General features: G+C 42.0%; 1 protein-coding gene across 1 annotated transcript in view; it reads left to right on the top strand.

The window, feature by feature from the left end:
* The first annotated feature begins 3495 nt into the window (after positions 1-3495).
* The window catches only part of LOC139562317 (melanopsin-A-like), a 56904-nt gene continuing 35091 nt past the window's right edge, over positions 3496-25308 (top strand). Inside the window, exon 1 of the mRNA XM_071379917.1 lies at positions 3496-3919. Coding sequence (XP_071236018.1) covers positions 3770-3919 — 150 coding nt within the window. The 5' untranslated portion in view covers positions 3496-3769. The remainder of the gene's footprint in view (positions 3920-25308) is intronic.

The raw sequence follows: 25308 nt of genomic DNA, 5'->3' as shown, positions 1-25308 counted from the left end.
GAATCAACCTTTCAAGCCCAGTCCATCTACAATGACGCTGAATTTACCAATTGTCTAGGTACTGCTCTGTTTCAGCTGTCGTAGGCAGCCAAGCTGTTTAGAGCTGTACCCTTGAGTGACATGCATACAGGGACCTTTGGAATGTTTGGATCCTTTTTTTGTACATTTGATTGGTGGATTCAAATAAAGTATTTAAAATGTGTGTGTGTGTGTGTGAGAGAGAGAGAGAGACTGTGTATGACTGTGTGTGTCTTCAGTGCACTCTGCACCTTTCTGTCTAGATTTGACGCACTTTGGGTTTTTTGGAGCAGTGGACCAGGGGTAAGGACTCGGCCTGTAGAATTATGAATCTGGCTTTTCCACCACAATGGCTGTGAGATGCATTAAACTTATGGAGTTGCTTATTTCTGTCTCGTGGTTTGCCTCCCTGCTCCACTCTGCTGATCCTATTCTAGAGACCAATAAGAGGTTCACACTTTGATTAAGATCCATGCTATTATGCAACTGGCAAAAACTGTAATGCACCTTGGAATATTGCTTAAATTTTTTTAAACGCTTTTGTTGGTGGACCCACGCTTTGATATGCAAGTATGTAATACATTAACAGAATAAACGATTTGTATTGAGCTCTAAATTCAGACTCAATATCTGTGACTTCCTGCACTCACACGCACACACACATACAAAGAAACAGACTTGGAGTGGTATAGCTGTCTCATCTGGGCCGCTGGCCATTTGTCTCGTACTTAATTACATTACAGGGCTGCATATTTTACGACACGGCTTGTCAGCTGAAGCTGAAAATTAGGCAAGTGACTTCCCTATCATTATACTGTATTGTAAGATATATTTGTTTGTTTGTTATGGATTCAACAGGTATGTGTGCGTTTTAGTGCGATAACATAGACACAATCCTGTGTGTGAACAATACATGGGATGGAAAAATGTGTTGCACTAGCTGTTGCAGTGTAAAAGGTAACAGTTGTTGACATGGGATGTGTGTGTGAGTGTCTCTGGCCAGGTTCCTGGTCTGCAGCTATCAAGGAGGACAAACTTTCTCCCCAGGCAGGAGAAGAACTCACACTCAGTCTCTCTTCTTTCCTTCTCTCTTCTTTTGTGGGTTTTCTCTGCACTCCGTGGGGTCTGTTAATACTACAGAATTATTCATGCTGTAACCCTTATCAAAGAGAGACTGCAAAAATTAAGAATGCAGGTGTGAATACTCTCTGTACTCTCCCATGTGTATTAACTCTCCCATCTGGTCTGGGACCCAAGGAATACCAAGCACACAATGCTTTGACCTCAGGGTCAAAGAGTTGTTATAATAAAATCACTTGGGAGCATGAACAGCAGGGTGCAGCGTTTTCCTTTTAGTTTTCCATGAATTCACCTACAACTCCAGCACCTACAAAAAGTACCTGGATGTGCATATGTTCAGCTTTTAAACAGAAAAAAAGATCCCCGAAAATGTCCATACGCACAAAAAGCTGATTTCTCTCCATTTTTGTGCACACAGTTGTTGACATCTCTGTTAGTGAGCATTTCTCCTTTGTCAAGATAACCCATCCACCTGACAGGTGTGGCATATCAAGAAGCTGATTAAACAGCATGATCATTACACAGGTGCCCCTTGTGCTAGGGACAATAAAAGGCCACTCTAAAATGTTTTGTCACACAACACAATGCCACAGATGTCTCATGTTTTAAGGGAGTTTGCTATTGGCATGCTGACTGCAGGAATATCCACCAGAGCTGTTGCCAGAAAATGTTGTGTTCATTTCTCTACCATAAGCCGCCTCCAACGTCATTTCAGAGAATTTGGCAGTACGTCCAACAGGCCTCACAACCCAGACCCTGTGTAACCACACCAGCCCAGGACCTCCACATCTGGCTTCTTCACATGCAGGATTGCCTGAGACCAGCCACCCGGACAGGTGATGAAACTGTGAGTTTGTTTGCATAACCAAAGAAGTTCTGCACAAACGGTCAGAAACCGTCTCAGGGACGCTCTTCTACGTGTTCGTCGTCCTCACCAGGGTCTTGACCTGACAGCAGTTCGGCGTCGTAACTGACTTCAGTGAGCAAAGGCTCACCTTCGATGGCCACTTGCACGCTGGAGAAGTGCGCTCTTCATGGATGAATCCTGGTTTCAACTGTACCAGGCAAATGGTAGACAGCGTGTTTGGGATCGTGTGGACAAGCAGTTTGCTGATGTCAACGTTGTGAACAGAGTGCCCCATGGTGGTGGTGAGGTTATGGTATGGACGGGCATAAGATACGGACAACGAACACAGTTGCATTTTATTGATGGCAATTTTCATGCGCAGAGATTTTTATATATTTTTTTGATTTAACCTCTATTTATCTAGGCAAGTCAGTTTAGAACAAATTCTTATTTACAATACCCTGGCGAGATCTGGAGGCCCATGTGCCATTCATCCGCCACCATCACCTCATGTTTCAGCATGATAATGCATGGCCCCATGTCACAAGGATCTGTACACAATTCCTGAAAGCTAAAAATGTCCCCAGTTCTTCCATGGCCTGCATAATAACCAGACATGTCACCCATTGAGCATGTTTGGGATGCTCTGGATCGATGTGTACGACAGCGTGTTCCAGTTCCAGTCAATATCCAGCAACTTCGAACAGCCATTGAAGAGGAGTGGGATAACATTCCACAGGCCACAATCAACAGCCTGATCAATTCTATACGAAGGAGATGTGTCGCACTGCATGAGGCAAATTGTGGTTACACCAGATACTGACTGTTTTTTAAAATCCACGCTCCTTTTTTAAGGTATGTGTGACCAAGAGATGCATATCTATATTCCCAGTCATGTGAAATCCATATATAGGGCCTAATGAATGTATTTCAATTGACCAATTTCCTTATATGAACTGTAACTCAGTACAATCTTTGAAATTGTTGCATATTGCCTTTATATTTTTGTCCAGTGTAAATTGGTCATCACTAGTTACCACATTCACAGTTATAAACAGATAAAATCTGATTTTAAACCTCACCTCACCTCAACCCTAACCTTAACCACACTGCTAACCGTATGACCAACCCTAACCTTCAATTAAGACCAAAAAAATAATTTTGGTTTTCATGAGTTTGTATGATATAACCAATTTGGACTTTGTGACTATGGTAACTAGTGCCACAACCGTATTACATGTGAATATATTTGACTGTGAGTGAGACAATTACTGGACAAATGCAATGGCTTCTTTGGCACAAATGTGATAATGAAAGTGCCTTTTCAGTAATTTTGAAACCGACCCTCTGAGTACTGTGGAAAGCGTGATTCCAGAGCTGAACCCTGTCCCCCTGGTGGGGAGTGACAACTTGGAGCAAGGACATGGAGAAAAGAGCGATACATAAATATGTCAATTTAAAAAAAAAAAGTGCTGTTGCGTAGCGGGCGCGCAAGAGCGTATGAAACGTCATCCTCTCTTGCGGTTGTCAAACTGTGTTTTATGCCGCTGTGTCTCACCGACTACACATATCAAGACTCATAACCTACGTAGACTGTAGTCAATTAACATTCATATCGATAATCGATAACTTTCCAGAACAGATTCCCACTGTGGAGCCAACAAGAGAAGTTATCATCACTTGGCCATATTGAAGTTTCATATTTGCCTCTAGTCGGACAGCTGTCGGATTTGTGTCAGGACTCCCAGTTTATTTGTCTTTCCCACGGTCCACCTACAATCCATCTTGGGTGGCCCGTCAGTCTTGTAGGGCGAAAGTGGAGCGATGAGCGACGCCATGCGCTCGGTTCCGAAGCGCATCTCGTGTCCGTTCCAGGACCCGAACTGCACGTGCATCGTGGAGACGCTCTCCTCCTGGAACGACACGGGGGTCAATGAGTCCCGGATGGCGGACCTGCCATCTGTTACCACCTCTGTAAGTGTTTGACCTGTTTATTATTCGATCCCAGGTTGAAGTAGCCTGATCATTCATGTAGGACCTGCGTTTGGTTTCATTGTGATTGTAAGACTTTGCTATGTTTGTAATGATAACTGATTGCTCTTCCTCATGTCAAAATATGTATTTCAATGACTGATGCAGCTATAATTTCTGAATGACATTGCCTTGTCTTGTTCAGAAATAATAAATTATTCAGATTGACATCCACAACAAAAGTAATAATGTGATAGGCAGATTGCAGAGAATCTGCTCAGCTAAAAAGTTCTCTCTTGACAGCTGTCCTGAAATGCATGAATAACCTTATTCTCTTGGGGCACATCTGAATGATCAAAAATGCTTATTCATTCACCCTGCAATACAGAGTGTTCTGTTCTACAGTGCAGATCTGACTTTAGAGAATGGAAAGTAAGAAAGATGTGCATTACATTTACAGTCATATAGTATGTGCATCAAACATCCACTGTACATCACAGCAACGATTCAGATGGACTCCCTTACTTCAGCCTATTGATTTGGCACCTACTTGCAAATCCTTTATTGATAACCCATTTCAATGCTCCTGGCTTTTGCATTTACTCACTGTTTGTGGGTTAAAATGTATTTATTAAAGAATTAGCAGCAAAGGGGTACCTTTTAAAGGGTAACAAATTGGTTAACGCTCCATTCCGATTGTGCTGTTCAACTGAAGCCACTTTAAGATGCTGGTTATTGGTTATTTGCGACTGAGTGACTACCTTCATCTCTCTCTCTCTCTCTCAATTCAATTCAATTAAATTCAAGGGCTTAATTGGCATGGGAAACATATGTTAACATTGCCAAAGCAGGTGAAGTAGATAATAAACAAAAGTGAAATAAACATAAAAAAGTAACAATAAACATTACACTCACAGAAGTTCCAAAAGAATAAAGACATATCAAATGTCATATTATGTATATATACAGTGTTGTAACGATGTGCAAATAGTTAAAGTACAAAAGGAAAAATAAATACACATAAATATGGGTTGTATTTACAATGGTGTTTGTTCTTTATTGTTTGCCCTTTTCTTGTAGCAACAGGTCACAAATCTTGCTGCTGTGATGGTACACTGTGGTATTTCACCCAGTAGATATGGGAGTTTAACAAAATTCGGTTTGTTTTTGAATTATGTGTGGATCTGTGTAATCTGAGGGAAATATGTGTCTCTAAAATATGGTCATACATTTGGCAGGAGGTTAGGAAGTGCAGCTCAGTTTCCACCTCATTTTGTGGGCAGTGTGCACATAGCCTGTCTTCTCTTGAGAGCCAGGTCTGCCTACGGCGGCCTTTCTCAATAGCAAGGCTATGCTCACTGAATCTGTACATAGTCAAAGCTTTCCTTAAGTCTGGGCCAGTCACAGTGGTCAGGTATTCTGCCACTGTGTACTCTCTCTTTAGGGCCAAATAGCATTCTAGTTTGCTCTGTTTTTTTGTTAGTTCTTTCCAATGTGTCAAGTAAATATATTTTAGTTTTCTCTTGATTTGGTTTGGTTTAATTGTGTTGCTGTCCTGGGGCTCTATGAGGTCTGTTTGTGTTTGTGAACAGAGCCCCAGGACCAGCTTGCTTAGGGGACTCTTCTCCATGCTCATCTCTCTGTAGGTGATGGCTTTGTTATGGAAGGTTTGGGAATCGCTTCCTTTTAGGTGGTTGTAGAATTTAATGGCTCTTTTCTGGATTTTGATCATTAGCGGGTATCGGCCTAATTCTGCTCTGCATGCGTTATTTGGTGTTTTACGGTGTAAAAGGAGGATCTTTTTTGCAGAATTCTGCATGCAGAGCCTCAATTTGGTGTTTGTCCCATTTTGTGAATTCTTGGTTGGTGAGCGGACCCTCTCTCTCTGTCTCTCTCTGTGTGCCTGTCCCTCTGGCTGTGTCTGTCTCTCTCTGTGTGCCTGTCCCTCTGGCTGTGTCTGTCTCTCTCTGTGTGCCTGTCCCTCTGGCTGTGTCTGTCTCTCTCTGTGTGCCTGTCCCTCTGGCTGTGTCTGTCTCGCTCTGCATGTGTGTGTTTATGTCTGTCATACTTATTTTAGTGGTATTTAAGGTACATGTCTAGCTTACATTCTCACCTGTCTTACTAAATGGTCTTACAGAATGTTACCCACAGTGTAAATATTAATGCTGTTTTTTTTAACCAAAGGGACAATGAGGTGCAGAGCCCTTTCAGTGGGTAAATATCACCTGCCACCTTTGATGAAATATCAAGTACATTCTGATGGCATTTCCATGTTGTTAGTCTGTCCCAGTCCCTGAGATGACACAGCTGTGAATGATTGCAATCAGAAAAAGGTTGCCTGAGAATCACAATTAGACTGCACAACTTCCGTCAGAACCGTCCTGTCAGATGGCTGACTCATTTTAGCCGCCCCCTCCAGATTTCCCTCCGACACACAATATTTCATCTGGGTTATTGTTATCTTAGCTCAACATACATAACTCCATAAAATCCACTCTAAATATTATAAAAATGCAGATTCCTGCATTTCCAGATTTTGTTTGTTTGTCTGTTCTTCTGGGGTTTATGGTTTTGATTTTGGGCACACACTCAAACTGCCGCTGTCCCCTTTCCAGAGATATCTCTCCTTGGCATGCACAGGCAGGTGCTGAGTTGCTCGGGCATTACTATACATGATTGGCTTTTGCATAGAAAGTGCACTTCATTGATGTTGTGGAACAATAGCAGGACTCCCTCATCGAAAAACAGGCTTCTGGTAAACAGTTGTGGCAAATCTTTGGCAAATTTTCCGCAAGATCATATTTTCACATGCAAATTTGTTTTGTGGCAAACTGTTGAAGCAAATTTGCTGCGACTTGTGAACTTCTGGCAAACAATTCTGGGAAACTTGTGGCGAACATTGTACTGTTTGCTGCAAATTATATCGGCGTGTTGGTTACTTTGTGTATTAACAACATTGAAATGTCGTATCTATGTAAACCAAATCACATATAACTTTAAATGAACTTGCTTCTCACAAAGAAAAGTAAACTAAACATATTAAAAGTATTAAATATACTAAACAACGTGTATTAAATGTCTTACAAGTAAGATAAAAATGAATCCAATTCAACTTCACATCATCAGCATGCTAATGACGAAAAGAGCAAAGACTTTATTTCATATTTTTATGTAGCTTCAACATTTAACATCAAATCAAAATGTATTGGTCAAAGATTTGCAGATTTTATTGCAGGTGCAGCAATATGCTTATGTTTGTAGCTCCAACAGTGCAGTCATATCTAGAAACAATACAATAACCAATTTATGACCATTTTTATTTTAAAGAAATACCAGAACGAGCAATATCAGAACCAGTAATGTCAGACTCCGGAATATATATATGGTGCCAGCGATGCACATTTGTGTGGGAACCTGAAAGCCTATCACATCTTAGCCTTAGAACGTAGTCTGTGGTAGTCATTCAGTAGGGGATATGTATGAAACATCATTACTCTTTCCATGACATAGACTGACCAGGTGAAAGCTGTGATCCCCCTTATTGATGTAACTTGTTAAATCCACTTCAATCAGTGTAGATTAAGGGGATGAGAAAGGTTAAATAAGGAGGTGTAAGCCTTAAGACAATTGAGACAATGGATTGTGTATATGTGCCATTCAAGAATGGTCCACCACCCAAAACACATCCAGCCAACTTGCCACAACTGTGGGAAACATTGGAGTCAACACGGGCCAGCACGGGCCAGCATCCCAGATTTTTTGGAACCAAAAATCTCAAATTTGGACTCATCAGACCAAAGGACAGATTTCAACTGCTCTAATGTCCATTGCTTGTGTTTCTTGGCCCAAGCAAGTCTTTTTTTCTTATTAGTGTCCTTTAGTAGTGGTTTCTTTGCAGCAATTCGACCATGAAGGCCTGATTCATGCAGTCTCCTCTAAACAGTTCATGTTGAGATGTGTCTGTTACTTGAACTCTGTAGCATTTATTTGGGCTGCAATTTCTGAGGCTGGTAACTCTAATGAACTTATCCTCTGAAGCAGATGTAACTCTGGGTCTTCCTTTTCTGTGGCGGTCCTCATGAGAACCAGTCTCATCATATTGCTTGATGGTTTTTGCGACGGCACTTGAAGAAACTTTAAAAGGTCTTGAAATGTTCCGCATTGACTGACCTTCATGTCTTCAAGTAATGGACTGTCATTTCTCTTTGCTTATTTGAGCTGTTCTTGCCATAATATGGACTTAATATTTACCAAATAGGGCTATCTTTTGTATACCACGACTACCTTGTCACAACACAAGTGATTGGCTCAAACGCATTAAGAAGGAAAGAAATTCCACAAATTAACTTTTAACAAGGCACACCTGTTAATTGAAATGCATTCCAGGTGACGACCTCATGAAGCTGATTGAGAGAATGCCAAGAGTGTGCAAAGCTGTCATCAAGGCAAAGGGTGGCTACTTTGAAGAATCTCAAATATATAATATATTTTGATTTGTTTAACACTTTTTTGGTTACTACATGATTCCATATAAAATTAAATCAAATTTTAGTTGTTACATGCGTCGAATACAACATGTGTAGACCTTACAGTGAAATGCTTACTTACAACCCCTTAACCAACAATGCAGTTTTAAGAAAAATAAGTGTTAAGAAAGTATTTACTAAAATCAACTGAAGTGAAAATAATTAAAGAGCAACAATAAAAAATAATAGCGAGGCTATATACAGGGGGTACCAGTACAGTCAATGTGCAGGGGCACTGGTTAGTCGAGGTAATTGAGGTAATATGTACATGTAGGTAGAGGTAAAGTGACTATACAAAGATAATAAACAGAGAGTAGCAGCAGCGTAAAAATGGGGGTGGGGGTCAATGCAAATTGTACGGGTAGCTATTTGATTAGCTGTTCAGGAGATTTATGGCTTTGGGGTAGAAGCTGTTAAGAAGCCTTTTGGATCTAGACTTGGCGCTTCGGTACCGCTTGCTTGCTATGCGGTAGCTGAGAGAACAGTCTATGACTAGGGTGGCTGGAGTCTTTGGCAATTTTTATGGCCTTCCTCTGACACCGCCTGGTATAGTGGTCCTGGATGGCAGGAAGCTTGGCCCCAGTGATGTACTGGGCCGTACGCACTACCCTCTGTAGTGTCTTGCGGTCGGAGGTTGAGCAGTTGCCATACCAGGCGCTGATGCAACCAGTCAGGATGGTGCAGCTGGATAACTTTTTGAGGATCTGAGGACCCATGCCAAATCTGTTCAGTCTCCTGAGGGGGAATAGGTTTTGTCGTGCCCTCTTCATGACTATCTTGATTCGTTTGGACCATGCTAGTTCGTTGGCGATGTGGACACCAAGTAACTAGAAGCTCTCAACCTGCTCCACTACAGCCCCGTCAATGAGAATGGGGACGTGTTCGGCCCTCCTTTTCCTGTAGTCCACAATCATCTCCTTTGTCTTGATCACGTTGAGGGAGAGGTTGTTATCCTGGCACCACACTGCCAGGTCTCTGACCTCGTCCTTATAGTCTGTCTCGACGTTGTCCGTGATCAGGCCTAACACTGTTGTGTCGTCGACAAACTTAATGATGATGTTGGAGTCATGCCTGGCCATGCAGTCATGAGTGAACAGGGAGTACAGCAAGGGACTGAGCACACACCCCTGAGGGGCCCCTGTGTTGAGGATCAGCGTGGCAGATGTGTTGTTACCTACCCTTACCACCTGGTGGCGGCCTGTCAGGAAGTCCAGGATCCAGTTGAAGAGGGATGTGTTTTGTCCAAAGGTGTCACGCCCTGACCATAGTTTGCTTTGTATGTTTCTATGTTTTGTTTGGTCAGGGTGTGATCTGAGTGGGCATTCTATGTTGTATGTCTAGTTTGTCTATTTCTATATGTTTGGCCTGATATGGTCCTCAATCAGAGGCAGGTGTTAGTCGTTGTCTCTGATTGGGAACCATATTTAGGTAGCCTGTTTTGTGGGTTGTGGGTGATTGTTCCTGTTTCTGTGTCTTTTTGTATGTCACCATACGGGACAGTTGCGTTTTCGTTCGTTTGTCCGTTTATTGTTTTGTTCTTTGTTTTCAAGTTTTCTAATTTAAATGGATAATCATCACGCTGCATTTTGGTCCTCTGATCCTTCTTACTACTCCTCCTCAGATGAGGAGGACGAAGGTCCTTAGCTTAGTGCTGATCTTTGAGGGCACTATGGTGTTGAACACTAAGCTGTAGTCAATGAATAGCATTCTCACGTAGGTGTTCCTTTTGTCCAGGTGGGAAAGGGCAGTGTGGAGTGCAATAGAGATTGCGTCATCTGTGGATCTGTTGGGGCGGTATGCAAATTGGAGTGGGTCTAGGGTTTCTGGGATAATGGTGTTGATATGAGCCTTTCAAAGCACTTCATGGCCATAGACATGAGTGCTACGGGTAAGTAGTCATTTAGGCAGGTTACCTTGGTGTTCTTGGGCACAGGGACTATGGTTGTCTGCTTGAAACATGTTGGTATTACAGACTCGGTCAGGGCCAGTTGGTCAGCGTATGCTCGGCGTACACGTCCTGGTAATCCGTCTGGGCCTGCGACCTCGTGAATTTTGACCTGTTTAAAGGTCTTACTCGCATCGGCTACAGAGAGCGTGATCACACAGTCGTCCATAGTCCCTAGTGCCCCCATCCATGCTTCAGTGTTGCTTGCCTCGAAGCGAGCATAGAAGTAATTTAGCTCGTCTGGTAGGCTTGTGTCACTGGGCAGCTCGTGGCTGTGCTTCCCTTTGTAGTCCGTAATAGTTTGCAAGCCCTGCCACATCCGACGAGCATCGGAGCCCGTGTAGTACGATTCAATCTTAGGCCTGTATTGACGCTTTGCCTGTTTGATGGTTCGTCGGAGGGCATAGCGGGATTTCAAATCAAATCAAATTGTATTGGTCACATACACATGGTTAGCAGATGTTAATGCGAGTGTAGCGAAATGCTTGTGCTTCTAGTTCCGACCGTGCATTAATATCTAACAAGTAATCTAACAATTTCACAACAACTACCTTATACACACAAGTTTCAAGTAATGAATAAGAATATGTATGCCGAACGGCATAGGCAAGATGCAGTAGATGGTATAGAGTACAGTATATACATATAAGATGAGTAATGTAGGGTATGTAAATGTGTTCAATCTTGAATGTGTTCAATCTTGGTTTCATCAGACCAGAGAATCTTCTTTCTCATGATCAGAGTCCTTTAGGTGCCTTTTGGCAAACTCCAAGCCGACTGTCATGTGCCTTTTACTGAGGAGTGGCTTCCGTCTGGCAACTCTACCATAAAGGCCTGATTGGTGGAGTGCTGCAAAGATTGTTGTCTTTCTGGAAGCTTCTCCCATCTCCACAGAGGAACTCTGGAGCAGAGGAACTCTCTCCGTTCTCAGCCTGTCTGCTCCTCCCCCCTCTTCTCCTAGCAGAGCAGGCAGGCCTGTTGCCCTACAGACTCCAGACTCCACACAGACACAGCATGTACACAGGCTGCTTTGGCGCCAGTGCTGTTCTTCCTTCAGACAAGTGGAGCCTATGATTTCTTTATCCAGCCCTGGTTCCAGAGTAAAGCTTGGAAGATCCTCTGGTTTTAGTGTCGAAGTGGGTAATTCAGTCAGCTACCTTGGGTGTGAATTGGATAGGTACTTGACTGGTGAGACTATGGCTCTGAAAGTTTTAACAAAGAAAACCAAAAAATGCAATTTCTACAGTAGCTCGGACCTCAAAATATCTTGATAGTGACACCTAAAGACTCTGGCAGGTGCGCTAGTTCAATGTCACTTTGATTATGGCTGCACATCATGGTTCACCAGCTGGCCCAAACATCAAAATAATAAGCTACATGCCAGCCAAAACAAGCTGGTGAGAATTGTACTTAAACTCCCCCCTCTTACTCATTTTAAGCAGCTAGGCTGGCTCTCTGTAGAGAAAAATGTAATATTAATTAACTCTGTCTGGTCCACAGAATATTTACTGACTCATCCCCCAGGCACATTTTTTTTTAAATCACTAATATTAGAGATGTCCACCAATGCAACACCATGGCCAGAGACTCTGATATTGCCGGTTTTAAATTTAAGATTCTATCTGGTAAGAACACCTTTTCATACTAGCGCTGTGGAGTGGAACAGACTACCACAGCAACTCAAAGATATGCCAACCATAACTTAATGTTTTTACACCATGGAATTTAGGGACCACAATATAAATGTCTCTGACTTTTTTGTGATATCCCTGTCACGTTTTAAAAATGTATGTACTGTGAGTATGTTTGTTTTTTTAACTGGCAAATAAAATCAATCCATCAAAACTTGTTTTCCATTTTCCAACAGATTTTTCTTCTCCCCTGACTGGTCTTCAACGGTTACTGGTCTTGGAACTCATATGATCACCAGAAACGGCTTCTGGTAAACTGTTTGCCACTACTGGCAATACATATCGTTGCCACAGATTCAAATAAAATCTTGAGAGAATTGTTTGCCACAAAAAAACCTATGGCGAACTGTTTGCCACTAGTGGCAATACATATTATTGTGCCTAAGGTTTGTTGCAGATTTACCACTAGAGGAAAAACCTTTGCAAACTTCGGGCAACATTTTTGTAGGACACTATTTAGTTTGCAGCAAATTTGCCACAAACTTAGGGAAGTTTGCTGTAACAAATAATTTTTTTGTAAGGGAACTGTCAGTTTGTGATAAGATGTGCTCATGGGAAATGTACCCATCCCTCTTTATTTCTGAAGGAAATCAGGCACTGAATGCAGGAGGTTGATGATATGTGCAATAAAAAGACATGACATGTATATTAATAGACTGAAATACTATCCTTACACCCCATAGGCACTTGACAGGTCTGATTTTTTGTGGCACTTCTGCATCTGTAGTCAGACATAATGATATCGCCGGAGGCTGGTGAAAAATGGGTTAGTGGCACTCGAGAATCACCGTGTCTATCGTGTCTCATTCATATAAACATGAATAAAAAAATATGAATCCACTAACACTTGTAAAAACAGGCCTTCCAGAGATTAAAACTAGAATCCTTGGTAGCTACAATTTTTTTTTTACTTATTAATTAATGACAGTGGCGACCCACATTTTTATCTAAAAATGTTGCAGGGCTTCCTGTTTTCATGTTATTTTGGCATTGATACATTTCACATATCAGTTTGCAAACAATGTAAAAAAAAATATATGTACCATTGAGTTAATAAAGCCACATACAAACATGGTCTCTTTTTTGTTTTCTTGAGTAAGGCAGCTCCAAAATGCAGGTGTTTCAGCCTACTGTAGCTCAGTGCTTTCTGTGATGGTGGGGCATCCAGCGGAAAATACGGAGCGTGCACCATGATTGGCTCAGTGTTCTTTCACTCATGGGGACACTATGTCACCGCCAAGTCTAAGGGTAGAGCAAAACAATTCCAGCCCCTTGGGTGCTGCCATAGAGTTACATTAGAAGTGCCCATCCAAGAAGGCTCAAGGTCATTGGCCACAGATAAAATTATGTCAAATCACGTTATATCGACAGTAGCTTTGATTGGACTGATCATGTCAACATCATACTTTCAAAATCTTAGCTAGCAGCCATCATCATGAATCAAGTTGGCAGTCTACTGGCAAACCCTTTTTAATCCTTGTCATCCTTTTTAATCCTTGTCATATGAAGAGAAATAATAAAGAGAAATTATAGATAAAATGTAGCGGTGCTCATCAGCCATTAGACATAAACATTACACAACAAGTTGGAAATCGCAAATTTAACAATGAGTGGTTTGGAAGGAATCAGTGGCTAACTGCAAGCACTGCAAAGCAATCACTAGCCTGCTATTCAGTGGAGAGGCTGTGTGGTCCCAAGTCTAGGATTAATGGTGTATTTTCCAATCTTAAAATGATAAACATTCAACATTGGCCATTCTGTCAATGAAGGATGATTTGCTCAAAACAACTGTTAACTCGGAACTGCAAAATCTGACTAGTGAGATCAATACAACTGGTAACTAGGGAAAGAATTTGCTACGACTGGGAAAATACGTTTTGAACGGTCATCCAATTCGGAATTGTAAATCCGGAACTTGGGCCTCTTTCTAGAGCTACAATCTGAAGATCACTGATGTCATCATGAATCGACCTAGTTTTTTTCCGAGTTCCCAGTTGTCTTGAAAACACCATCAATCCAGAGAATGACAGACTTTGATGACAAAGTTTGATGACAAAATTTGCCCACGAAGGACCTTCCTGTTCAAGTGAGCACAGCACAACAAGGTGAGTCCAAAAATATATTGTATGCTGCTGCATAAATTATGTAATATGCCAGGGAGATATGTACTCTATACTGTAGCTAAGAAGGTAATACTAAATGCATGTTGTGTAGTAAGCTGTTAGTAGCCCATGTGCCTCACCCTAATAATACATTTTGCCTATTGTTCTGACTTGGTGGTGCACATGTAGCCTATAACCTGCTTCAGAGAAATGAAATAATCAAATATTCTAAGAGCTTTCATTGTCTGCTTATATGCCCCCTTTATTTATCATACGGTTCTGACTTGGTGTACAGGGAGAACACTGTAAGAAAGGTCCATGTTCTGAATTCTGTCGCTGTAGGCTACATTTCAAATAGTTATATTGACTATGTCCGTCCTAGCTCGCTAATTAATGTCTTAATCGAAATTACGGATTACTTCTTATCCTCTTGTCGTTCCCTTATGGCATAGTTTGTACATCTCCATTGTCAGCAGAAACCACATTTGTTTAAGCAAGTCAGCTATATCAGCTATGTTTTTTTAAGGCAGTAAATGAGGCTGAATGAACTGTTTCACTGCCAGACAAGGCTCCGCTGATAGCCAGGTGTAACAGTGGTAAGGTGTTGGGACTGCTGTTGGGACTCTGCTGTTGAGACAGCTTTGTGTGGGCCCTAACAGTTTGTGGGCACCGTTTGTCACCGTTATAGTGCAATTAATCTATTGTTTAGTGTTGTGTTGTGTTGTGTTGTGTAGTGGCTTTGCTGGCATACATCCCCAGTTTTTTTGCTTTTGCCCAACCAAGATTTACATGCTAAAATCACCACTGATTATTGATATACACTGAGTGTACAAAACATTTAGAAACATTATAACTTTCCATGACATAGACTGACAAGGTGAAAGCTATCGCTTATTGAAGTCACTTGTTAAATCCACTTCAATCAGTGTAGATGAAAAGGAGGAGACAGGGTAAAAAAATATTTTTAAGCCTTGAAACAATTGAGACATGGATTGTGTATGTGTGCCATTTAGATGGTGAATGGGCAAGACAAAAGATTTTAGTGCCTTTGAACGGGATATTGTAGTAGGTGTCAGGCGCACCAGTTTGTGCAACGTTGCTGGGTTTTTCACGCTCACACTTTCCCATGTGTATCAAGAATGGTCCACCACCCAAAGGACATCCAGCCAAATTGACACAACTGTGGAAAGCATTGGAGTCAAAATGGGTCAGCATCCCTGTGAATGTCCATGCCCCCGACAAAACGAGGCTGTTCTGAGGGCAAACATTGACTTTGTTTGTAAACAAAGTCAATGTAAACAAACACTGTATAGCCTCAAAACATGGTTAAAACTATCATTTTGATGTCATAGATGGTCAGACCTTGCATACATAGCTCTCGCTTTGAATTTGAGAGTAATTACAGACCCATCCTTCAGCTTTTTACCAAAATACAGGCGGGGTGACTGCTTTGTTATTGTTTCAATTCAATTCCAGCTTTAATTAAGCCAGTTTAATGCCAACCTCTGGGATGCCATATCCCAATCCTCTTAGTCACCTTGTGTCGAACAGTACTGTATTATAATGACACAGCTGAAGCTGCAGGGTGCGCACGGCCTCCTGAGATTGGCTGATGGTCACTGACCTCCAGATTACTGACATGTGGCCTTTCCTCAAACCTTACTCTCTTAATACTTGATAGCATCTCTATTTTTAAGAGTTGACAGGTAATAACTGTACCAGAGTTGATCACTGGACTGTGAAATGGACTCATTAATGTTCATGATCACTAATGATGAGGAAATCGCTTGGCTGATTGAAGAATATCACTGTGGCTGCTTCTTTGAATCGAAAGCCCTTAATATCTTTCTATATGAGTCTCACGTGCCTTCTTCACACTCTAAATACTCAATTAGTAAATGAATTGATTTTCAAGGTCAAAGTCATGTTTTAATTGTTTTAAACTTTAACCTTTAACCTCTGTTTTAGTAATTAATTTAACCACGACGCAAAACCACACCCAGTTTTGAAAGACGATGATGACATGAGGAGCGCTCCAAATAACGGCCTTAAATCCCCATATCAACAGATCTTCCCACGGAGGAGGCATTGTGACTGGGTTCAGCACATGAGTTAGTCTGATGCTGGGGTGTTGTCTTTACACGCAGGTGATGGATGAGCGTCTCGCCTGTCTGAATCGATTCTCCCCCACTGAGCTGTAGACACACGACAGACAAACAAACACACCCAGCTAACCCAGCCAGAGTCCTTCAGCATGATCGAGAGAAAAATGAGAGAAATTCAGAAAATAATCTCCCCAAGTTTACTGTCAATCGTTATATTATGCTTCGAATTTAGGCTTGGAGAGTGAGAGATAAATTCAGAAAACAGGATAGAAAGTTCACTAGAGTCATGGTTGTCTCATCCTCAGCCATGTGTACCCTGTAATACTATAAACCTGGCAAGCAAAGTCAGGCTCTCACTCACTGAGATTCTTATTTCTACCCCACCATAACCATTTCAAATGGTGGTTTTCCAATTCAAATATCCAGATTAGAAGCTTGGAGGTCCATTGAGAAAATGGATTGTGAAGAACCACAGACACACTGTTTCCACAAAGTATCCTTGTCCTATAATAGATGATAAGCCTGTCAGTCTGTGTGCCGTACATTCTCAGCATGAAAGGTTATGTGTGTTAGCATACACAGTGCTTTTGGAAAGGATTCAGAGCCCTTCACTTTTCCACGTTTTGTTATGTTAAAGCCTTATTCTAAAATTGATGACATATGTTTTCTTCTAATCAATCTACACTCAATACCACATAATGACAAAGTGAAAAATAGGTTTTTAGAATGTTTTACAAATGTATTAAAAATATAAACAGAAATACCTTATTTACATAAGTATTCAGACCATTTGCTATGAGACTTGAAATTGACCTCAGCTGCATCCTGTTTCCATTGATCATCCTTGAGATGTTTATACAAATTCATTGGAGTCTAGCTGTGGTAAATTCAATCGATTGGATATGATTTGGAAAGGCACACACCTGTCTATATAAGGTCCCACAGTTGACAGTACATGTCAGAGCGAAAACCAAGCCATGAGGTTGAAGGACTTGTCCGTAGTGCTCAGAGACAGGATTGTGTCGAGGCACAGATCTGGGGAAGGGTAGCAAAACATTTCTGCAGCATTGATGGTCCCTAAGAACACAGTAGCCTCCATCATTCTTAAATGGAAGAAGTTTGGAACCACCAAGACTCTTTCTAGAGCTGGCTGCCCGGCCAAACTGAGCAATCGTGGGGAGAAGGGCCTTGGTCAGGGAGGTGACCAAGAACCCGATGGTCACTCTGACAGAGCTCCAGAGGTCCTCTGTGGCGATGTGAGGACCTTTGAGAAGGACAACCATCTCTACAGCATTCCACCAATCAGGCCTTTATGGTAGAGTGGCCGTACTAGGAGCACGCTTGTCACCATCCCTACGGTGAAGCATGGGGGTGGCAGCATCATGCTGTGGGGATGATTTTCAGCGGCAGGGACTGGGAGACTAGTCAGGATCGAGGGAAAGATGAACGGAGCAAAGTATAGAGAGATCCTTGATGAAAACCTGCTCCAGAGCGCTCAGGACCTCAGACTTGGGCGAAGGTTTACCTTCCAACAGGACAACGACCCTAAGCACACAGCCAAGACAATGCTGGAGTGGCTTTGGGACAACTCTCTGAATTTCCTTGAGTGGCCCAGCCAGAGCCTGGACTTGAACCCGATCGAACATCTCTGGAGAGTCCTGAAAATAGCTGTGCAGCGACGCTCCTCATCCAACTTGACAGAGTTTGAGAGAATCTGCAGAGAAGAATGGGAGAAACTTCCCAAATACATGAGTGCCAAGCTTGTAGCGTCATACCCAAGATGACTCGAGGCTGTAATCGAATACATAAACCTGTTTTTGCTTTGTCATTATGGGATATTGTGTGTAGATAGATGAGGGGGAAAAAACGATTTAATCAATTTCCCTATCTCAGCAGACTCTGTCATCCTCTGATGTTGGCTCTCTGCCCTCGTATCATATGTGCTCTGTAACTGATCGCAACTCAGCTATATTAGGATTATCAAATAAAGTGTCCCTTAGCGTCTTAACAATGTGCAAACTCATTTGCCTGAAATCCTCAGTGTGCGAAGGGAATATTAGAGCAGCCTGATATGATATCGCTATTCAGTTTGTTATTCTCTCCTTTTCTAATTTGCAAGAGATTTAGCCTCAACAATATGCCGATGGGAGGGTATGTACTGTATGGATTGATCACTGTGTTCCTTTTCACTCGCCTCACGGAAATTGAAGCGTTGTGAAAAAATGCACCCCAGAAGGACAACAATATGCTGAAAATATCAAGCACAGGCTCTTCCAAAAGGAGTAGGAATGTTTCAGATTAGTGAGTTGGATGACTAGCGTACTGTTAGCATGACTGGCCAACACGGCGGTATCTCTTAACAGAGAGTCACAGTCCCAATCTCACAGGCCAGGGAGAGGGCCAGGAAAAAGTGTCCACAGATAACTGAAATAGTGAAGCTCCAGCAGTAGTCTTCCTCCTGTATGTATCTGATTGTCTTGATTTACTTATTTTTATGTGGCTCTTATATTAAGTTGATAAAAATCCTACTAATGCTGTGCGGATTGCATCTCAGTGGGACTGCACCACGGTGGCTGTGTAATAATGGTGTGATAACTGTGTATTAACTGTGGGTTAGACTGTCTAAGGGGATAGGGACACTGTATGTCAGGCAAAAGTCAAAGGGAAAACAATTGCTGCCTTGGTAGATGGATAGAGTAGTGTTTGCAACAGACAATGTATTGTTCTGGAAATAGACAAGACAAACATCTTCTTAACCATCTGTAGCCTACACACAATACTGGGTAAATACGTCATACAGAGGAAATACAACATAGGTGATCTACAGTGTTGACGTTAGAAACTTCTTGACATTCTCTTGGTCATTGCAAAATCTCTCACTTTATTTGCATTGATAATAATTAGGCCTGCAGAAAAACAAGAAGAGAAATGGAATAGAAAATTGTCGCCATACCTCCCACATGATTTTTAGCTGACTACTGTAGCATGACTACTGTAGCATGTCCTCAGACAAATAAAGATATTGCTCCTTTTGGATGTCAGCTTCATATATGAATTCATAGGAGCTCATATTTGTCAAATAAAATCTAATTGTATTGGTCACATTTACGTGTTTAGCAGATGTTATTGCAGGTGTAGCGAAATGCTTGTGTTTCTAGCTCCAACAGTGCAGTAATATCTAACAAGCAACGTCTAACAATTTAACAACAATTACATTTAACATTTTACTACTTTAATATACATAAGTGAATTTGTCCCAATACTTTCTGTCACCTAAAGTGCTTCTAAACGGTTCACCCAATATGGACGAAAATACCCTCAAATGAAAGCTGACAGTGGCACTTTAACCTCAGTCATTGTATCATTTCAAATCTAAAGTGCTGGAGTATAGAGCCAAAACAACCAAAACATTGACACTGTCCCAATACTTTAGAAACTCATGGATGTACTGTAGTAAGCAAGCCACATGTCATATCTGAAGCATGTTCATTAGCCAGAATGTAAAAAAATATTTTGCGATTTCCACTGTGATCCTTTGAACACTTCCCAATCGATATGCTCATTTGAATGGTGTACACTTTTTGTTCGGAAATGCCAGCCCTGGTTTGGGGATAATGACCAGTGCTCTGATCTCTTCGCAACCCATTAGCACCAGATTGTATTGTGCTGTGTATTGGTACCTAATGGTCTAATAGCTGACCTGCATGCATACCAAAATATGGGCAGAGAGATTTTAAAAAAATGTATAGCTCAGAAAGCAAAGCTAGAAACAGGTGCCTTTTCAAAAACCATGTTGGGTATTATCTTCAATGTTTTTTTCAAGCTTGATGTATCATTGCTTATTTGTTATTTGAAAGTGCAAAGCTTTCAAGAGAATGACCTTTTTGTTCATCCACTCTTGTGATCCAGCGCCTTTGATAATATTCGGACTACTACCCACATTGATTTAACCTCATGGCTGGCCCAAACACATTTTTGTTGAATCAGGGTGTCTTCTATAGAAAAAGATTTCAAACAAATGTGCAGCCAGAGACAAAGTTAATATCATAAGAGTCATCTATCACATAGAATAATATGAATGATGGAAACTGTCCCAGCTAAATGAAATAAAAGGAAATAGAGAAATAAAGTGGTTCCCAGATGTGTATTGTTCCAAATATTTCCCTTTTATATTAAGGTACCGCAGGTGATATGTCTGAAGTTGTGCAATTGGATTGTTATTAAGTATCTTATTGGCTGCCCACGTCTCATCCAATACCATGGTCATAATGGGGGAAAAAGTCTTAATACCCCATAGTAATCACTCCAGGTAAAATCATTCCAGTGGACTTCTCCAAGGTATCAATGGATCAAATAGATGGTGTGATAGTGACAGAATAAGATTGACTGCCATAAAAGTTGAGATCTTCAGCTTAACATTGGCCCAGAGAGTTGGACGTGGAACCCATTGTTTTCTTTGAAAGTTGTCAGTTCCCTGGAGAAGCCCAAACTATCCCAGACATACAGTGCCTTCAGAAAGTATTCAGACCCTTTGACTTTTTCCACATTTTGTTACGTTACAGCCTTATTCTATAATTCATTTTTTAAATAATTCCAAATTCCATCAATCTCCACGCAAAACCCCATAATGATAAAGCAGAAACTGTTTTTTTAGACATTGTTCTTAATTTATAAAAAATCTAAACTGAAATATCACATTTACATAAGTATTCAGACCCTTTACTCAGTACTTTGTTGAAGCATTTGGTAGCGACTACAGCATTGAGTCTTCTTGGGTATGACGCTACGAGCCTGGTACATCTGTATCTTGGGAGTTTCTCCCCTTCTTCCTGCAGATCCCCTCGAGCTCTGTCAGGTTGGATGGGGAGTGTTGCAGCACAGCTATTTTCAGGTCTCTCCAGTGATGTTTGATCGGATTCAGGTCCGGGATCTGGCTGGGCCACTCAAGGACATGCAGAGATTTGTTCCAAAGCCACTCCTACGTTGTCTTGGCTGTGTGCTTAGGGTTGTTGTCCTGTTGGAAGTTGTACCTTCGCCCGAGTCTGAGGTGCTGAACTCTCTGGAGCAGTTTTTCATTAAGGATCTTTCTGTACTTTGCTCTGTTCATCTTTGCCTCAATTCTTACTAGCCTCCCAGTCCCTGCTGCTGAAAATCATCCCTACAGCATGATGCTGCCACCCCCATGCTTCACCATAGGGATGGTGCCAGGTTTCCTCCAGACGTGACGCTAGGCATTCAGGCCAAAGAGTTCAATCTTGGTTTCATCAGACCAGAGAATCTTGTTTCTTATGGTCTGAGAGTCTTTAGGTGGCTTTTGGTAAACTCCAAGTGGGCTGTCATGTGCCTTTTACTGAGGAGTAGCTTCTGTCTGGCCACTCTACCATGAATGCCTGATTGGTGAAGTGCTACAGAGATGGATGTCCTTCTGGAAGGTTCTCCTATTTCCACAGAGGAACTCTAGAGCTCTGTCAGAGTGACCATGGGGTTCTTGGTCACCTCCCCGACCAAGGCCCTTCCTCCCCGATTGCTCAGTTTGGCCGGGCAGCCAGCTCTAGGAAGAGTCTTGGTGGTTCCAAACTTTTTCCATTTAAGAATGATGGAGGCCAACTTGTTCTTAGGGACCTTCAATGCTGCAGAAATGTTTTGGTACCCTTCCCCAGATCTGTGCCTCGGCACAATCCTGTCTCGGAGCTCTACGGAAAAATGGCTTGGTTATTGCTCTGACATGCACTGTCAACTGTGGGTCCTTATATAGACAGGTGTGTGCCGTTCCAAATCATGTCCAATCAATTGAATTTATCACAGGTGGACTCAAATTGTAGAAATGTCTCAAGGATGATCAATGGAAACAGGATGCGCCTGAACTAAATTTCGAGTTTCATAGCAATGGGTCTGAATACTTATGTAAATAAGGTATTTATGTTTTTGTTTTTTAATACATTTGCAAACATTTCTAAAAACCTTTATTCGCTTTGTCATTATTGGGAATTGTGTGTAGATTTCTGAGGATGTTGTTTAATTTAATCCACTTTAGAATAAGGCTGTAACGTAACAAAATGTGGAAAAAGTAATGGAGTCTGAATACTTTCCAAAGGCACTAGACTAGACTAGAACAGTCCTCACCAACATTTTCCTAGTCGAGATCACTGTCAGAGTCAAAATGCAAGCTGAACGAAGGTAATTGAGGTAACTGAACTAAATGACTATTGCCCCGTAGCACTTACTTCTGTCATCATAAAGTGGTTTGAGAGGCTATTTAAGGATCATGTCACCTCCACCTTAACCAACACCCACTACAATTTGCATACCACCCCAGCAGATCCACCAATGATGCAATCGCCATCGCACTGCACACTGCCCTATCCCATCTGGACAACAGGAATACTGACACTACATGACCAAAAGTACATGGACACCTGCTCGTCGAACATCTCATTCTAAAATCATGGCATTAATATGGAGTTGGTCCCCGTTTGCTGCTAAACTGTAACAGCCTCCACTCTTCTGGGAAGGCTTTCCACTAGATGTTGGAACATTGCTGCGGCGACTTGCTTCCATTCAGCCACAAGATCATTAGTGAGGTCGGGCACTGATGTTGGGCGATTAGGCCTGGCTCGCAGTCAGCATTCCTATTCATCCCAAAGGTGTTCGATGGGGTTGAGGTTAGGGCTCTGTGCAGGCCAGTCAAGTTCTTCCACACCGATCTCGAGAAACTATTTCTATATGGACCTCGCTTTGTGCACGGGGAATTGTCATGCTGGAAGGGCCTTCCCCAAACTGTTGCCACAAAGTTGGAAGCACAATCGTCTAGAATGTCATTGTATGCTGTAGCGTTAAGATTTCCCTTCACTGGAACTAAGGGGCCTAGCCCGAACCATAAAAAAACAGCCTCAGACCATTATTCCTCCTCCACCAAACTTTACAGTTGGCACTATGCATTGGGGCAGGTAGCATTCTCTTGGCATCCGCCGAACCCAGATTCGTCCATCGGACTGCCAGATGGTGAAGCGTGATTCATCACTCCAGAGAACGTGTTTCCACTGCTCCAAACGCTTGGCATTGCACATGGTGATCTTAGGCTTGTGTGCAGCTGCTTCACCATGGAAACTCATTTCATGAAGCTCCCAACGAACAGTTCTTGTGCTGACGTTGCTTCCATAGGCAGTTTGGAACTCGGTAGTGAGTGTTACAACTGAGGACAAAGATTTTTACTCGCTACACGCTTCAGCACTCGGCAGTCCTGTTCTGTGAGCTTGTGTGGCCCACCACTTCGCGGCTGAGCCGCTGTTGCTCCTAGAGGTTTCCACTTCACAAAAACAACACTTACAGTTGACCGGGGAAGCTATAACAGGGCAGAAACTGAAATGACTTGTTGGAAAGGTGACATCCTATGACAGTGCCACGTTGAAAGTCACTGAGCTCTTCAGTAATGTCATTCTACTGCCAATGTTTGTCTACGGAGATTGCATGGCTTTTATACACCTCTCAGCAACGGGTCTGGCTGAAATAGCCGAATCCACAAATTTGAAGGAGTGTCAAAATACTATTGTATATATAGTGTGCATATACAGTACCAGTCAAAAGTTTGGACACATACACTCATTTCAAGGGGTTTTCTTTATTTTAAAAATGTTCTACATTGTAGAATAATAGTGAATGAAATAACAAATATGGAATCATGTTGTAACCAAAAAGTGTTAAATAAAATATATTTTAGATTCTTCAAAGTAGTCACTCTTTGGCTTGATGACACTCTTGGCATGCTCTCACCCAGCTTCACCTGGAATGCTTTTCCAATGGTCTTGAGGACATCCCACATATGCTGAGCACTTGTTGGCTGCTTTTCCTTCACTCTGCGGTCCAACTAATGCCAAACCATCTCAATTGGGTTGAGGTCAGGTGATTGTGGAGGTCAGGTCATCTGATGCAGCACTCCATCACTCTCCTTCTTGGTCAAATAGCCCTTACACAGCCTGGAGGTGTGTTGGGTCATTGTCCTGTTGAAAAACAAATGATAGTCCCACTAAGCGCAAACCAGATGGGATGGCGTATCGCTGCAGAATACTGAGGTAGCCATGCTGGTTAAGTGTGCCTTGAAATCTAAATAAATCACAGACCGTGTCACCAGCAAAGCACCGCCACACCATCACACCTCCTTCTCCTTCATGCTTCACGTGGGAACCACACATGCAGAGAGCATCGTTTATCTACTCTGCGTCTCACAAAGACACTGCGGTTGGAACCAAAAACCTCAAATTTGGACTCATCAGGCCAAAGGACAGATTTCCACCAGTCTAATCACGCAGTTGATGTTGAGATGTGTCTGTTACATGAACTCTGAAGCATTTATTTAGGCTGCAATTTCTGAGTCTGGTATCTCTAATGAACTTATCCTCTGTAGCAAAGGTAACTCTGGGTCTTCCTTTCCTGTGGCGATCCTCATGAGAGACAGTTTCATCATAGCGCTTGATAGTTTTTCCGACTGCACTTGAAGAAACTTCCAAAGTTCTTGAAATGTTTTGGATGACTGAACTTCATGTCTTAAAGTAATGATGGACTGTCGTTTCTCTTTGCTTATTTGAGCTGTTCTTGCCATAATATGGACTTGGTCTTTTACCAAATAGGGCTATCTTCTGTATACCACCCCTTCTACTACTGATTGGCTCAAACGCATTTGAGTCGGAACTAGAAGCACAAGCATTTCGCTACACTCGCATTAACATCTGCTAACCATGTGTATGTGACAAATACATTTTGATTTGATGTGATTTGTGTGTCCCCCTTCATCTACACTGATTGAATTGGACATCAATATGGGATCATAGCTTTCAGCTGGATTCCCCTGGTCAGTCTGTCATGGTCATCTAGGTGAGAGTCATTCACGGCAGGCCTTTTTAGATCACTGGGAAAGAAGAGAACCTATTTTCAGATGTCTAGTGGAGATTGTTCCTATTGAGTCTTGTTAGCTCCCAGAGATACTGCTGTACGTGATCTTGAGGTGCACAGGCAACCCAGGTTCAATG

The sequence above is a fragment of the Salvelinus alpinus genome, chromosome 32 (genome assembly GCF_045679555.1).
Source record: "Salvelinus alpinus chromosome 32, SLU_Salpinus.1, whole genome shotgun sequence".
NCBI lineage: Eukaryota > Metazoa > Chordata > Actinopteri > Salmoniformes > Salmonidae > Salvelinus > Salvelinus alpinus.
Note: the sequence above shows the minus strand (reverse complement) of the source record. Positions and strands in the feature narration are given on the sequence as shown.